We start from the raw sequence: 15,725 nt of genomic DNA on the forward strand, positions 1-15,725 counted from the left end.
TTTTGTCTTTCAGTATAAACATCAAGCCAAACGCTCACTTGGTCCAGAATTCTTTACCACACATAGTATTTGGGAAGCTCATAAAGAGGAACAAGAGGACAATAGATCCCCTCAGCAGCTGGTATTTAAAATATGCTGCCTGTGGTTCAGGAAGTAATTTCGCTGGTGGAAGTAAAGAGCAACTGGGGCTCCGAATCCTTCCAAAGATCCACCGACATGAAGCAGGGAGAAAAATATTATCATTCCTGCTGGGTATTTGAACTGACCATTCACACACTACACTGAACATGACAAGAGCTTTATGTGGTCCAAGATTACGTAACTTGTCCATTTCTGCTTTAAAATAAAATTAAATAAACTAAATTTTCCATTAAAGAGACAAAAGACTTGCAGCATGGGAGAATCAGTCTGTCTACAGAAAAAGGGCTGGGAATCTCCTCCAGGCTGAGTCAGTCCACTAAAGTTGGAGAAAAGTCCTTACAGATGTTCACCACACTCATTTGTGTGAGAGCAAGGGCCCTTTCAAACTACAGGCCGTGTAAAAATTTGACAAGCAGCTCTTTTTGACTAGTTGCATTTGGAAGGCTTACATTTAATGACTGAGATGCAATGATTAGTTCACAAATACACACCCTGTGCAGTCCTGGAATGGATGAGATAACTGACCTTTTCCAAGAGGGAAACTCCCAGTTCTTCAGGGCCTCTAGGGGTGAACTACACTGCCTTTTATGCACCATGCACAAAAACTGAAGTCTGACATAACAAGTGTAAAATCTGGCATTCGGACAAGCATAAAAGTGGATGAGGCTTTCTTCTTGTTTGTTTGTTTGTTTGTTTGTTTGTTTGTTTGTTTGTTTGTTTCCATTTCTATACCGCCCTTCTCCAAATAGGACTCAGGGCGATGAACAGCCAAAGTAAAAAACAGAACATACAAAATTTAAAAACAGTTTAAAATAATTAAATATTTTGGCCGTAAATTAAAACAACCCAATTTAAAATCAATTTAAAATTTAACTCAAGCCAGCCCAGCTAGTTGAAATAAATAGGTTTTCAGGGCCCGACGAAAAATCCGGAGGTCTGTTATTATACGTATCTCTGGGGGGAGGTTGTTCCAGAGGGTGGGCGCCGCCACAGAGAAGGCTCTCCCCCTGGGGGTCACCAGCCGACATTGTCTGGCGGACGGCACCCTGAGGAGGCCCACTCTGTGCGAGCGTACTGGCCGGTGGGAGGCTATTGGTGGCAGAAGGCAGTCTCGTAAGTACCCCGGCCCTAAGCCATGGAGCGCTTTAAAGGTGGTCACCAACACCTTGAAGTGCACCCGGAAGACCACCGGGAGCCAGTGCAGCTCACGCAGGAGAGGTGTCACATGGGAGCGCCTCATCGCCCCCATAATTCTTCCCTTTTAAGTGAAAATGGAGACAAAAAATGGAGAGGAGTAGGACTTATTTGGAAAGGCTCATGCCACATTAAAGCTATGTATACTGAAGACAAATGCACTTTTCTCTTTCAGAATGAAAGTGAGAACTAGCTGCACCTTTGGAGGAAACTAAGCTGTGACTTTGAAGGAGAAATTGGCTGTCAAAAGGCATAAATTGGCTGTTCTTCCTTAAGTTATTAAACAGGTTCTTCCTCCCATGTAATTAAGAGTAGATCTTTAAAAATAAGTATTGCCAAAACTAATTAATAGATGATGAATTATTAAAAATATGCATGTGTTATTTTGCAGGGATTAAAGCTGAATTAAGAATGAGCTAAGTGATAAAACTATTAGCAAAACCAGATTCCACATTCAAGTATATATAACTGTCAATTGCATTGCAATGTGAGCAAGCAGTTGAGTTCACCAGGACTCCGAGAAACCTATTAAGATTTCTGTATTTATAATGGAACTCCCTTGAATTTGCTAAATTTGTAATGTTGAATTATTGGCAAATTTTACACTACAAAAGCAATTGTCTTTGTAAAGAATGTTTTCTAATGTGTTAACACTTTCATGCTGTGAAAATGTACTTGAATCAAATACTACAGAGAGAAAATTCAAATTGGGCTGCCAAGGAGATATTTGAAAGTATTCATAGCTATAGTGCGTAATCGAAGATTCATTAGCTAAGATCACACGTTACATTAAGCCATTTTGTGATTTTTATTTAGTTAGAAATGTTGTATGAATTTGTTATTGTGGTATGTGTGAACTTGCTATTGTGATATGTAAATCATGATTTATGACTTAACATTATATATGAATTTGGCCAGGGGCCTATTCACCCAAAAATGGCATAAAGCAAAATATGAACCTAGTAATTCAGTAATATACATAAGAAAGTAGCTTCCTCCTCTCTTCACCTGAATGACCCTGAGAGAATTACAAGATTGCTAAAAACATTTTAATCCCCCCATGAAAACAATTTTATGCTAAGGCAATTCTTGAGAATAGATTTAAAAGCAGCATCAAATCAAATTGGTAGTTTTATCATATTGGCAATCTCAGTTAGCTTCACAATTCCCTTCTGAACTAATTTCTACATTATATTGTATGGTAGCCACATGCAAGGATTGCAGTAATGCAATTGAGAGCTTACCAAAGCGTGTACAACAGGCTATATCAATCTAGTTATCCCGATTCTGAAATATACTGATATTCTGTTGCTGCTAGCATATCAAGTTGATAAAAATACAGTCTCAGTCACCAAGGCTTCATGTCTCCTATGTCAGTGATGGATAAAGAAGTACTTTTAAACAAGATTCCAGGTCTTTCAAGATTAAGTGTAGTTTTTCAATAATACTACTTATCTGGACTGTTTCATTTTTTCTTCAACTTTTTGGCTGTTTGCAACCCTCATCTATTCAAACCTTGGATACCTATTGCTTCATTTAATGAAAAGGACAGATAAATTTCATCTTCCTAACCCTAACTCAGCACATGACCCTATACAATTCCCACTACAGTTTCATGCAGATATTAAATAGCATGGAAAATAACAAATCTTGAGGAATTCTATGGCACAACTATCACGATGCAAAGTTATCATCTTCCACCACCCTCCTAGGGAAGCAGTAAATTAAATAAACCTGTGCTCTTCACTACCCATTCAAACAATTGGTCCAGAGGAATACCTTGACAGATGGCACTGAAAGCTACTGACAGGTCTAAGAGAATCAACAAACTTGTATTTCTCATGAAATAAATCTCCAAGGGAGGCCAGGACTTTTGTTTCAAATACTAAAGCTCGAGTAAAATGACTCTAAATATGCATTTTGCTTACTTTTACAATCCCATTATACAAATAAAAACACAAAATCAATAGGAGTAAAATCCTTATTCTTTTGAATATTCTCAGATTTTAACGATCAAGAGCCAGTTGGGTCTAGTGACTGCTAGAAACCAGGAAACTATAAGCTCTAGTCCAGCCTTAGCTGAATAACTTGGGCCAATCACTTTCTCTCAATCAATCCATGATGTCAGGTTCAGGTGACAAGCTGGACAGTCAATTTTGCTGCAACCTGGATCAACACTTAGTTAATCTGAAAAAAAGAGGACCCTGCATTTGCCAAGGGGGGGGGGGAGGAGGAGGAGGAGGAGGAGGAGGAGGAGGAGGAGGAGGAGGAGGAGGAGGAGGAGGAGGAGGAGGAGGAGGAGGAGGAGGAGGAGAAAAAGGAAAAGAACAACAAGGTTCTCAGATCCTCTGGTGCTATATGATTCAATTAAGAGAGGAAAAAATGTTATTTCGAATATATATATCTCTTCCGATAATAAATCCTCTTAATGTCATACATTCTTTAGACTGAAGATACATTTTATATTTATTTTTTACAGACTTTTTTTGTTCCAATATTCTTGGTTTAAAATGTAACATTGCTTTGTAAATAACTCCACGTACCACCAAGCTTGCACAGTTGTCAGCTTCTTTTTTTGCTCCTTTTGATTAACTTAGTAAAAAAGGTTTGTAAGCTTCTTTTTCCTACTGGCCATGGAGAAAAAAGAAAGACAGTTTTGCTGAAGACAATATTAAAAATACCGAATGCTAGATGTATAAGAAAGTTTAAAACGGGTGGGAGAGATACCAAGGGAGTGTTCAGGAAGATGGAAGTTCTGGAGGAAATAATAACTAACACAAGTGTGTTTTGTGCTGCAGAGTGTAGCAAAACAAAAACAAAAAACCCCAATCTGTTTATATAAGCTAGAGAAATGTTGATTCAAAGGCATTCTTTCTGTTTTGGATCTGACTCCAGTTCTGCTCTTTGTTCAGGGTTTTTGTTCAGAGTAATGATATGCTTTCTACTATTCTATGAAATGAGTATTTTGCAATTGGCTGCAGGTACCACAACAGCTATTTTGTAACTTAGCATTATCCCATGCCATTACTTTGCAATGGCTCTCGATTGTTTCTCAAAACTCCAGATTTGTTGATTGGGCCCAAAAGATTGGAGTCTTGTGGGTTAACCTGGGAGACTGGAAACTTTTGTGGGATGGGCACCTCTAGACAGAATGAAGGACAAATACAGAAAGTAGAGGTAGTCCCCAATTTACAACAGTTTGCTTAGTGACCATTAGAAGTTACAACGGCACTGCAAAAAGGGACTTATGACCATTTTTCACACTTATGACTATTGCAACATCCTCATGGTTATGTGATTTACATTTGGATGCTTGATTCACATTTATGACGGTTGCAGTGTCCCAGAGCCATGTGATTCCCTTTTGCGACCTTCTGACAAGCAAAGTCAATGGGGAAACCAGATTCACTTAACAATCGTGTTACTAATTTAACAACTGCGGTGATTCACTTAACCAATGTGGCAAGAAAATCTGTAAAATGGGGCAAAACTCACTTAACAAATTTCTCACTTAGCAACATAAATTGTGAGCTCAATTGTGATCGTAAGTTGAGGACTACCTGTATAAGGTTAGATGGGATTTTAGTCCATTTTTTAAAAACCTGAGAGATTCTACAGAAGGGGTTGATTCATATGATTAAAAAAAAAAAATTCACACAGATTCATAGTTTCCTGGCATCCAACACCCCCCCCTTCTTCCTTTGTGCCCATTTCTGAATACAAAGTTTTTAATGCCTTTAACAAGAATAGAGCTCAATGTAACAATGAAGTCACGTTAATGTAATCCCCCTCATCTTTTAAATGAGATAGCTTGATCCTCAACATTCCCTCCCACCCATTAGCACTGTTAAAAGGAACCAAAGACAATTTCTGCTTTTCAACTTCACAGTCAGCAGAACTTTCTGCTTATGGTCACAGTACATCCTTACAACTTTCTGTTCTTTACTTCCTAATTTCTGAAATATTTATTTTTGTGACACAACTTTCTGTACTAAAAGACGGTCTATCACAGTTTTTTAAGAGTGTTGAGTTTTGTGTCTAGTGAGAGTTGTGTTGTCTCTACAAATGTCTCAACCTAATCTACTTACACCTACCATGCATACTACTTTGAATGAGAGCAGGCAGGGAGAGAGGAGAAAAGAATGGAGGAATACAAGCATGTTTGAGAAAGATGGCATTTCTCCAACTGCCTTTCCCAGCAGTATTTAACATGCTCAGATCTAGTGTATTTTAAAATATTTTAAAAATAACTTCTAAAAACCTCAGGATGAAATCCCCTTTTCGCTTCAAAATAATGCTGCAAATCTTTTGGGTTAACCAAAGATTAAAAATTGCATCTAAGTCAACCACTCTAGTTTGTAACCACACTAGCATTCATGTTCTTTGAATAATTTCCTGAAATTAAGGATAATAATCCTTTGGTTTAAGGAAAGATATCACAGTGATGTTTCTTACATCCATTCCTCAGTATATTTGGAGTATCCTCATTAGATACTCCACCTGGAAAATGACCATACAAAATATAAGAATCATAATTTTCCAAAAAGACCAACTGTATTTCTTAGCCTATGAGTTTTCTTCAATGTAGGTAGTCCTCGACTTACGACTACAATTGAGCCCAACATTTTTGTTGTTAAGTGAGATTTGTTAAGTGAATTTTGCCCCATTTTACGACCTTTCTTGCCTCGGTTGTTAAATGAATCACTGCAGTTGATAAGTTAGTGACACGGTTGTTAAGTGAATCTGGCTTCCCCATTGACTTTGCTCGCAAAAGGGGATCACGACCTTGGTAACACAGCAACGGTCATAAATATGAACCACTTGCCAAGCATCTGAATGTTGATCACATGATCATGGGGGATATTGCAAATGTCGTAACTGTGAAAAATGATTATTAGTCATTATTTTCAGTGCTGTTGTAACTTTGAACGTTCACTAAATGAACTGTTGTAAGTCGAGGACTACCTGTATAGGGTATTCCAGCTCATGACAGTGACAGTGACAGTGTGTGATAGCTAACTAAAATACAATAGGTTTTTAATAGTGCTCTGCCTCTGAATATTATTTATACTTCATCTGTCCATCAATCCCTGATCCACCTCCTTTGTGTTATTGTGTGGTCACAGGTAAAATCACTGGCTTGTAGCAAGCTTTAAAATCGAACTAAGATTTTCTGTCATGAGACACTTACTTTAATATTCACTCCTTATATTCTGGGCAAGATGAGAAGAAAATGAAGGACTAGAAACAATAAATACCAGAAATACCAGGAACTGAAAGAAGGATATGGGGGGGAGGGCAGACAGAAAATGACACTGCAATTTAGTGGATCTGAAACAGATAGAGCAGCCAATAATAGTACTTAACTGTACTATCATTTTTACTCAGAAACTAGAGAACCTAGAATTTAGGAAATCTTCCCAAATAAAGAAGAGTAAAAGGGGGAAAAAATACAGGGAGACAAGAATCCTGTGCAATGCCTTCCAGCTTTCTTAATTTGTCCATTTTGGGTTATCAATGACAGAGGAAAACAGTCTTGGAGAATTCCTCCTCCCTCAAGGAATGTGTACGTACACCTGTATTATAAGGGCCACATGTGCGACTTTTTCTCTGCCAGAAGCCTCAAGCCAAAAAAACACCCAGCAGAAACATACAAGTAAACCAATATATGCATTTAACTCCCTTTCCAGCAGGAATAGCAACAAAGAATAATAAAAGGAAGCAAATGCAGCAATAGAAAGAGAAGCTCTGCTTAAACATTACAAAAAGAGTTAGATTCACCAGGTAAGCAGCTTTTTCCAAGCAGCAGTAAATAATTGTCTTAATTTTCAAAGGCATCCAACCCTAAGATGTCACCATCCATTTGCAATTCACAAGTTGCTTCACTTTCAATAGTTTTTTTTTATTTACTATGTTCTTAGCAAATGTAAGTTGCTAAGCTGACCCTTCCCTTCACAGAGAATCATTTGGAGAACAATCTGGATGCATTTAATAAAAGGCATATCAACGATCTTGAAAGACAAATGCCAAGGTTTTGTAACAACATTGATGAATTAAAGTCAGTTGACAGTTGATTTCTTCCAGAGCAACACATTAAGCATGGCTTGTTTGATCGCAATATGTTGAACAAATTAGAAACCTGCCTAAATCAGTTTTGTAGGCAAGCAAAGTATTCATGGATTACTTGATAATTCCTAGTTTGTTTCCCTTCTTTTGTTTAGGTGGTCTTAACTTGACATTCTGGAATTCCTCAGGATCTTTGGCAGAATATTAAAAAACAAAGCAGAATAAGCCAGAAAATCACAAAAGGATTAGGTTCTGTGCACAAAATACCAAGTCAATAGTTTAATCAAAGTATGATTACTTCCCTAAAAAGGTAATAGTTGATTCACTGTCCAATCGTGTAAAAACGAGTTTGCTACACTGTAGTTTAGTACAACCCAGTCAAGAAAACACAGTAAATTGAAATATATCAAATATTATCATCTGAACATTCTTTCCATTAATTGGCAACAGTGATATAAGCATTCAGATAAGGACCAAATAGTATTTGGTAATGTTGGATATTGGAATTATAGTTCTATAAACAGTGCTAAATTCTGGTCAAACACCTTCTCCTTCTATCTACACTTAAGACATACAGGTGAGCTTAATATTTATGCTCCCCAAGATTCATTCACAGGCAGAGCTTGGAATGAGTTATATTTTTAAAAATATCGTAACAGAGCTTACAAACAAAGGAACTCCAACAATATCTGAACTTAAATCTAGGACAAAATTGTTGTAGCAGCAAAAAAGTCACCAGATTCAAAGAAAAATGAGCAAACCAATTACAACTACCTGGTCACACATTGCCCATATTTAAGCAAAATAACTGATTATTTTTAAAAAATCTTTCTCAGGAGTACTTACTATTCAAATAAACGGAGATATACCTCTCTTACCTGTTGCCACCAGAAAATTATTCAATGCTGAAAATCAAGAGAAGATTCTATCAAAACTGCTGTGGACTATAATCTGAAATATGAAAGACACACTTACATATGTATCATTCTATTCCTTTTTGGGATAAGCAATATGCATAGCACAGAAAAGAAATAATAAATAATAATTAAACTTGTATGTCACCCAACTCTCAAGGACTCTGGGCTAAATACTAAATCTAAGAAATGAAAGGCACAATTTTTAAAAAAATAGATAAAACTGGTTTAGTACACTGTTCATTGTACCTCAACATTTCTGTACTAGCAAAGTACTTTTTTCTTTCACAATGTTCAATGTTCACACATCATTGTGAACACATCACGCTTCATTTATGGCTGCCTGTCCTTTCTGAGGATTTCATCGTGTGCATCCAGCATAATGCTCTCAACTCCCATTCTGTTTGCATTTATTCAGCATCCATTCATTCTAAAGCATAAATCATGTTTTACCACAGACACATAAATATCTCATCCCTATGGCATTTAACTTTAATATTTCTCTGGACATATCCAACTCTCATGTATTATACTCACAGATGTCTCAATGATATGAGGAAGAGCAAAAACTAATACAGGCTGTTTTCTCCAATTTTGCCCATTTCTGGTACTCTTTCCACAAGAAGCTTGCCAAACACCTTCCCAGGCATACTTAAGAAACTAACCCCACTGTAATTATTGCATTCATTCTTGCTGCCTTTCAATTTGTACAGGGAACAATAATGGCATTCTTCAACTTCAACAGATTCAATGTTCTCACACATAGAGCAAATCTCTAAGGCTACCCTATAGGAAAACTACATCCTAGCTTTAGAATTTCTTCAATTAAACCACCTGCACCTGTAGCCTTACCATTTTCATAGCATTTAATCAGTATCTTCATGGCATTCATTTCAATTTTTTTAAAAATATCACTAACATTCCAATACAGAGCTCTACAACACTCCTTCCAGCATTCCTTCATTTCAATTTCATCCAAAATTATATACTATTCTTTATTCGTGTTTCCACTCATTCTGCAAGAGAGTCCTTTTATATATTTTCAATTAGCATAACGCAACACAATCTGTGACACTATTACATAATTTTTTTCATCTTTCCCAGGAATTTTCCACATTCCCTTCTTTATTCATTCTGAGATTAATCTAGTTTCTGAAAATTTTTCCACGTAGGACTTTTACCTTCTCTTTCTGCAGTCCTTCTATTTTCACTTTTTTCCCATGTCCATTTTTCCCAACATTCACTCTTGACACTACTAAGAAATAATATGCCTCACATTCAGAAAAACTTATGCTTTTATACTGTATAGCTTGCTCACTAATTCTCTAATTTTTCATGATTAAACTATCAAATCAATCATGCATTTGGATTTATATTCATTCCTTTGTCACGTGCACATATTAATAAATCTGTGTTTAAACCATATATTTGAAAGAGAGAATCCTTTTTCTAAGCAGATATTTACCGATGTTCATTCTCATTAATTTTTGAGTCTTCATAGAGCTCAGTCATGTTCCATGTACTATTCTCATCTTACCAACCATCTATTCATGTCCCCTAGCATTTGCTCAAAATATTGGTTGCTTTTCCTAAAAAATCTTCTCTATTTTTCTCTCTTACACTATTCTGACCACAACATACAGCTAAGACACAGTTTTGATTTCCCAGGTTCATATACACAGTTAGCCTAGGTTATCTATCAATGCTTAATTTCTGACATATATTTCAGTTTTTCATTCATAATTAAATGTAGATCTTGACTTTTCATAAATTCATCCACTCAAGAGCAGACCAATTTTAATTATTAATCCTTTTTTATTTTCTTAGATTCAGAACATACCTTTTTTCTTTCATTTCATTCATTGTTATGCTTTTCAAATATTACCTTAACTTTGAAGTGGTCACAAGTGGACAAATTTATCATAATATAAAGTATTTCCCCATGCAATTTTTCTAATATCTGTTAATAGTTGTAGTTTTGATATTGCTTTTGTAAATGTGTGGTACTTTTACCATAAGGATTTGGTGCACTTTTTATCCTGGAAAAGTGTACCATGAAATGCAGAAATATGCTAAAATGTGAAAAATAATTGTGCTATAGCTTACTGGTTGGAGATATACGAATTGGATAACTTTATGTTAAAGTGACAATTGAACAAACTTATCCACATTCCTACAAACAATATATACTGGTTTTTATATTAAGCTAAAAAATAGTTTGAAATTTCAGCACTTGCTCATCCATTTTTCCATAAAAGAACTTTAGAGTAATATTTTGGAATCTTCACTAGTAATAGTCATTAAATATTATTCTACATCCAATGATCTTTTTGAGTATCTATGTATCATATGAGCTACAGACAAAAAATGGAATTTAATTAGGCCCTCATTTTGAAAGCATACTAACGTAACCCACACATCCTAACTATGCATAGTAGAACACAATTATCCTAACAATTCAACATTTCTCCAAATGATGTGTTGCAGTTTTCAGCTTTATACATTAATGTCTTTGAACTGTCAGAGATTTTATTAAAAAAAAATAAAAAATACAGATTAACACAGGAATAGGGCTAACAAAAGAAGACACGGAAAAACTCACATAGATCATAAATGACTAGCTCCATCCATCCATAATTCTGGATCATTCCAGAACAAGAAAATTCCCATGCTGAATAAAAGACTCAGGAAAGTCTCCATACTGTCCAGATGAAGGATTGGATAGCAAGATTTTGGGAAATTACAGCACTATATAATGCCAGACTGGATTAACAGTATCACATACTTTGTGGACAACCTCAAAACAATTGACCCTTCCCCACAAGTTCCCTTCCTTCATGTTCCCAAATTTTTATTACCGTAGTCTACATACTTATGTATCGCACAATATAAAGAGGATTTCTGACTACATCTCCATCCTCTCCATTTTCATTCTCAATGTAACTCTTTTCTCTTCTGAATTCCTCTGCAAAGGTTTAAGTAATGATTCCAATCCTGAGCTTTTAGAGAGGAGGGAATGGGGAAGCTAAAGAAGAGGTGGAAGGATGTGCTTTCATGTTATGCAAGGATGGATAAAGATGTTTTCCTCCATGGTGTTTGGATCATCTCAACAGACCACTTAATATTGGCTTTGTCTTGGGCTGAAGAAAAGATTGCCTTCTCTGAAAAAAATATGACACTCCCTACTCTTTCTTGATCTTCTTTTTCTCCTGTTTCTAAGCAACCTGAAGTGCTCCAATATATCTGTATTTCAAACATCACAGTTTGTGTTAATTCAAGCATTGAAATAGCACCTGATAAAACAAAACAAACAAATATAATCTGATCACAAAAGATTGAACAGAAAGGCCCAACAAAACAAGAAAAGACTCATTTACCAACCACAATAAAAAGGAATCTGTTCTCATGTACAATTCAAAGCAACTTATCATTGTATCTTTCAACAACAACAAGAAAGATGACACATTGTAAGAGGTCAGCTGCTTAGGCATCAGCTTAGTGATAAACAATGTCTTCAATCTTCTGCAAAAGCAGACCCAGTTCTCAAGCTTGGCTTTCCTCACTGGTAACATCTAGGTTTCCTGTGATCCCAATATATTTGGAGGATAACCGTTTAAAGAAGTGTCCTATTGTTCCAAAAACAAATATTGGGACAAGACAGTAAGCATACAGATTTATGTTGCAACATGTGTTTACCTGCCAAACAGGCCACCGGCTGTAGAAATGGGAACAGCTATTTCACCAAGTATAGTCCACTGCAAACTGTTCACTGGAACTACAGCAATGAGGCTCAAACATGCACTTTCCAGATCCATTAATGAAAGCACAAATTATAAACACCACGACCAAATGATATTCAAATATTTATAAAGTACATGCATATAAATAAATCGCCTGAGCTAAATTAATCTACATGAAGGACCTCACATCTTTCCCAGAAGCTTGAGAAGTTTAAAGAAGTTGGAACAGTGTAGAATAGCAAAGCTTTTAGACAGATATCTTCTTAGTTTTTTTTTCTTCTACTTTTCATTACTTTAATTTTCTTAACAAAGACAGTAACAAAGCAAACAACGTATTAATAAAAAGAAGAAAAAGTATCTATTTCCATTGTAAAATAGGAAACTGCAAAACAGGACACACTGGCTGAAAAGCAAGTCAAGAGTTTAACAATTCACATTGCTATTACAAGCAGGATTCCAAGTCATGATTTCTTTTGCTTAGAGACAGTTGCCATCAGTTGCCATGGAATGACACAGAGCCCATGGATACACAAACCCTTTCAGCAGCAGCTTGCCTTAGTAGCCTACCCTCTTCTGCATTTACATGAGCACTTGTTTACCCACTTAGTCCTTTCTCACTCATCTCCCAGCAAATTAGTTGTATTACTGTTGTTGTTGTTGTTGTTATACAAAACATTCTTTGTCACTTGTTTCTTCGAAAAATGTGTCTAATTAATACCAAACAATATGGAAGAAAAAAAATTATTCTGTGTATCATTAAAGATAGCCAACTTGCATATACCTATCCAAGGGAAACACAGGATTCCACTTTTCTAACAGATTTATACAGGCTACTTCCTCTATAGTCAGGTGCACCTTGTCCAGTTTGCGACCCTCTTACAACAAATATAGTACAGCTATGGACAACTCAAGCAGACTTGTAGCTATGCTTTAATATCATCAAATAATGCTAACCATCCAAATGAATCCTTAATGTGCATACAGCTGATCTTAGAACAGCCACAACAGTTGCTGTCTCTCAAGCAAATGGCCGAGCAACCTGACAAAAACTCCAAACACTCTAGTTCCCTAATGCAGATTTAGGTGTGTCTAAAGCATTTTATGTTAACACATACTCAGGTAAACCTCACTCTGCTGAAACCTCATTGGAGAAAGCCAACATGTAGATGTCATGTTTTCTCTTTCTGGCAAACCGAACCGATTAACATTTATGAAAACATTTTCTCTTGTAAGCAGCCAACTTTATTGACATCAGGGCCTTCTTCATATCAATAACGAAGCACAAGGAGGTGGGAATAAATCCTGGTAACCAATACAAAAATAGAATATGCTGGGCAAAATTAACTATATGAACATGTGAGTATTATGCAGTGATATCATCTCCCCCCACTCTACATAATTTACATTGATGTTTATTAGCAGCATGCGTTCCTTGGGCAAGAATATCTAATACTGTAGTCTAGCATAAAAGTTAGGAAAAGCCAACTTAAAGCAGATAATTAGGGAATCATAAGGTAAATGGAATAGAATTAAGGGCCAATACTGAATATAAGAGACATTTTCAAAATGCCTCTCTATTCATATCAAGGTTTTTGTATCCTAACCCTTAAAATGTTACTGTCTGCTACCAGATTTTTTGGACAGCTGCTCTGACAAAGAGTTGAGAATTATAAGCCAAGATCCAATGGACTATCACAAAGCCCAACTGCTCATCCACACTGTTGTTTTGTCTTTGAAATAATTCTGGGCCAAATATCACCACTCAGTCTATTTAGAGTCAGGATTCTCTCACATTCATTGGAATCCAAGGCAGGAATCCATGAACTCTCTCTTCAAGACAAAACAACTGATTAAAAATACCCAAACTATTCACTTCTCACATAGAGTTCCCACATGGTGCTCTTCCCAGATATGTTCAACTGCACTTCCCATCGTCTATAGAAGTGGGGTGTCTAGCATGTATAAAAGACACTAAGCTCTGGAGAAGGCTATAACAAACCAGGGTGCTGTCTTCCTACCTAGACAGAGACCCATCCCTACCCAAACTTCCTGAAGAACCTCAAAAAATCAGAATGAAGCTTCAGCTTTCCATTGGGCAGGTAGAACGTGCATATTCTTTTTCCGGTGGTGGTGGTGGTGGGTGTGTGTGTGTGTTAAAGGAAAAGCCCTGGAGGTGTGCCCCCAGAGTTCACATCTAAAATCCACCCCACCCATCCCACATCTGCTGCCATCTATGCTTCCCACCTATCCCACGGAGATCCGAGATGATGCTCTCCCCATTTCCCCTCCACCCGCTTTCCAGCACCCCGTTATGTCAGCGCCGCACCGCGCCACGCCTCCATAGCATGTTCATCCCCCCGTGAAGCCCGCCACGGCCCGGCTTCTCCTCTGCATCCGTCCCCTTCCCGGACCCCGCACAGCACATCCCTTCCTTCCCTGGATGCGAGGACCCCCGCCGGATCCCGCCCATCTTACCTGGGCACGCAGCTGGGCGCTGAGCGATCGATTTCCCAGGTGGCGAAGAGGTTCATGGGCACCGGGACCGGCCCGAGCCCCCCAGAGACCCCCGATGCCGCCGCGCAAGTGCCCATCGGGGGGAAAGCATTACTGGCCGCTCCCCCGGGCCCTGACCCGGACCCCAACGAGCCCGCTGTCGTCGCCGCCGCCGCCGCCATCGCGCCGCTACCCTGGAACCTAAACTGGGTGCGGTGGGAGGGAAGGTAGGGGGGCGGCCGGGACCCTCCGCCCAGCCCCGATCCCCTCCTCACCGCACGAACGGGGCGGAGCCTCAAACGAGGCAGCCAATCCGGAACGTCGGAGGCAAACCTTGCCGCGACGGTAGGCCAACCAGCGTGGAGGGGAGAAACTGTTTCCACAGCATCAGCCAATTCCGACGCGAGGGGGCAGGCTTAGAAAAGGGGAAGGCTTGACGAGGCGTGGCCTGGGGAAAGAAGAGTTTAAATAGGGAGGGGAAACAGACTTTAAGGATTGGAAAGAAATTGAGTGACACGTAGTTTACCCAATAAAGAAAGAGACTACTAATAAAAGCATTCTTCATGTTTCTGTCTCTGTTGTGACTGTGTTGTCTATTTTTTTTTTTAAATAGAATTGATGTGTATTGTGGGATTTTCAATTCAATAAACAAACCTGTATGGAATAGGTGAAGTAATATGGTACTATGGCCAGAACAACCCTGATCATAAATTGTACATGGGAAGGGCAATTGAGCAGCTGCTGGACCAACATTTGCTCATGATCTCCAAAGATGTGGAGGAAAATTCCCCAATGTTAGAGAAATGGCTGACAAACATGCACCCCCACACTTATCCAACGGGAGCACATGGGCTAGTCCTGGAGATGAAATCTAGGGCTCTATAGTTTAGCAGATCTCTAAATACTCTTTCAGGGAATGGCAGGGAATGGGCAAATGAAAGCAGGCCCAGTACTAATGAAGGCTATCCAAGCAGTGTTTCTCAACCACAGCTGTTTTAAGATGTGCAGACTTCAACTCCCAGAATGCTGGTTGGGGGCTGCAAAAAAAATATCTCTTTTGCTGCCATCTTGTGGTCATCCAGATTTCTCTTGCCCAGATCTCTTAACCCTACTACAGGTATCGGCATAGAGAAAAACGGCCTTGACACTGCAGTTTAGCATTCCTGTGTAGAGTAAG

At 38.1% G+C, this 15,725-nt stretch overlaps 1 protein-coding gene across 10 annotated transcripts in view; it reads right to left on the reverse strand.

Annotated features, from left to right (window-relative positions):
- The window catches only part of LOC117671601 (phosphofurin acidic cluster sorting protein 2-like), a 164,662-nt gene extending 149,768 nt beyond the window's left edge, over positions 1 to 14,894 (reverse strand). For 3 of the 10 annotated variants that reach the window (XM_034427591.3, XM_087887870.1, XM_034427589.3), the window contains exon 1: positions 14,531 to 14,842. In XM_034427591.3, coding sequence (XP_034283482.1) covers positions 14,531 to 14,730 — 200 coding nt within the window. In that variant the 5' untranslated portion in view covers positions 14,731 to 14,842. Of the gene's footprint in view, positions 1 to 8,279; positions 8,353 to 14,530 lie in introns of all 10 variants that reach the window. The other 7 variants (XM_034427588.3, XM_034427587.3, XM_087887888.1 and 4 more) reach the window with 5 other exon arrangements.
- Positions 14,895 to 15,725: the final 831 nt, after the last annotated feature.

The sequence above is a fragment of the Pantherophis guttatus genome, chromosome 1 (assembly GCF_059756535.1).
Source record: "Pantherophis guttatus breed Tessera chromosome 1, ASM5975653v1, whole genome shotgun sequence".
Lineage (NCBI taxonomy): Eukaryota > Metazoa > Chordata > Lepidosauria > Squamata > Colubridae > Pantherophis > Pantherophis guttatus.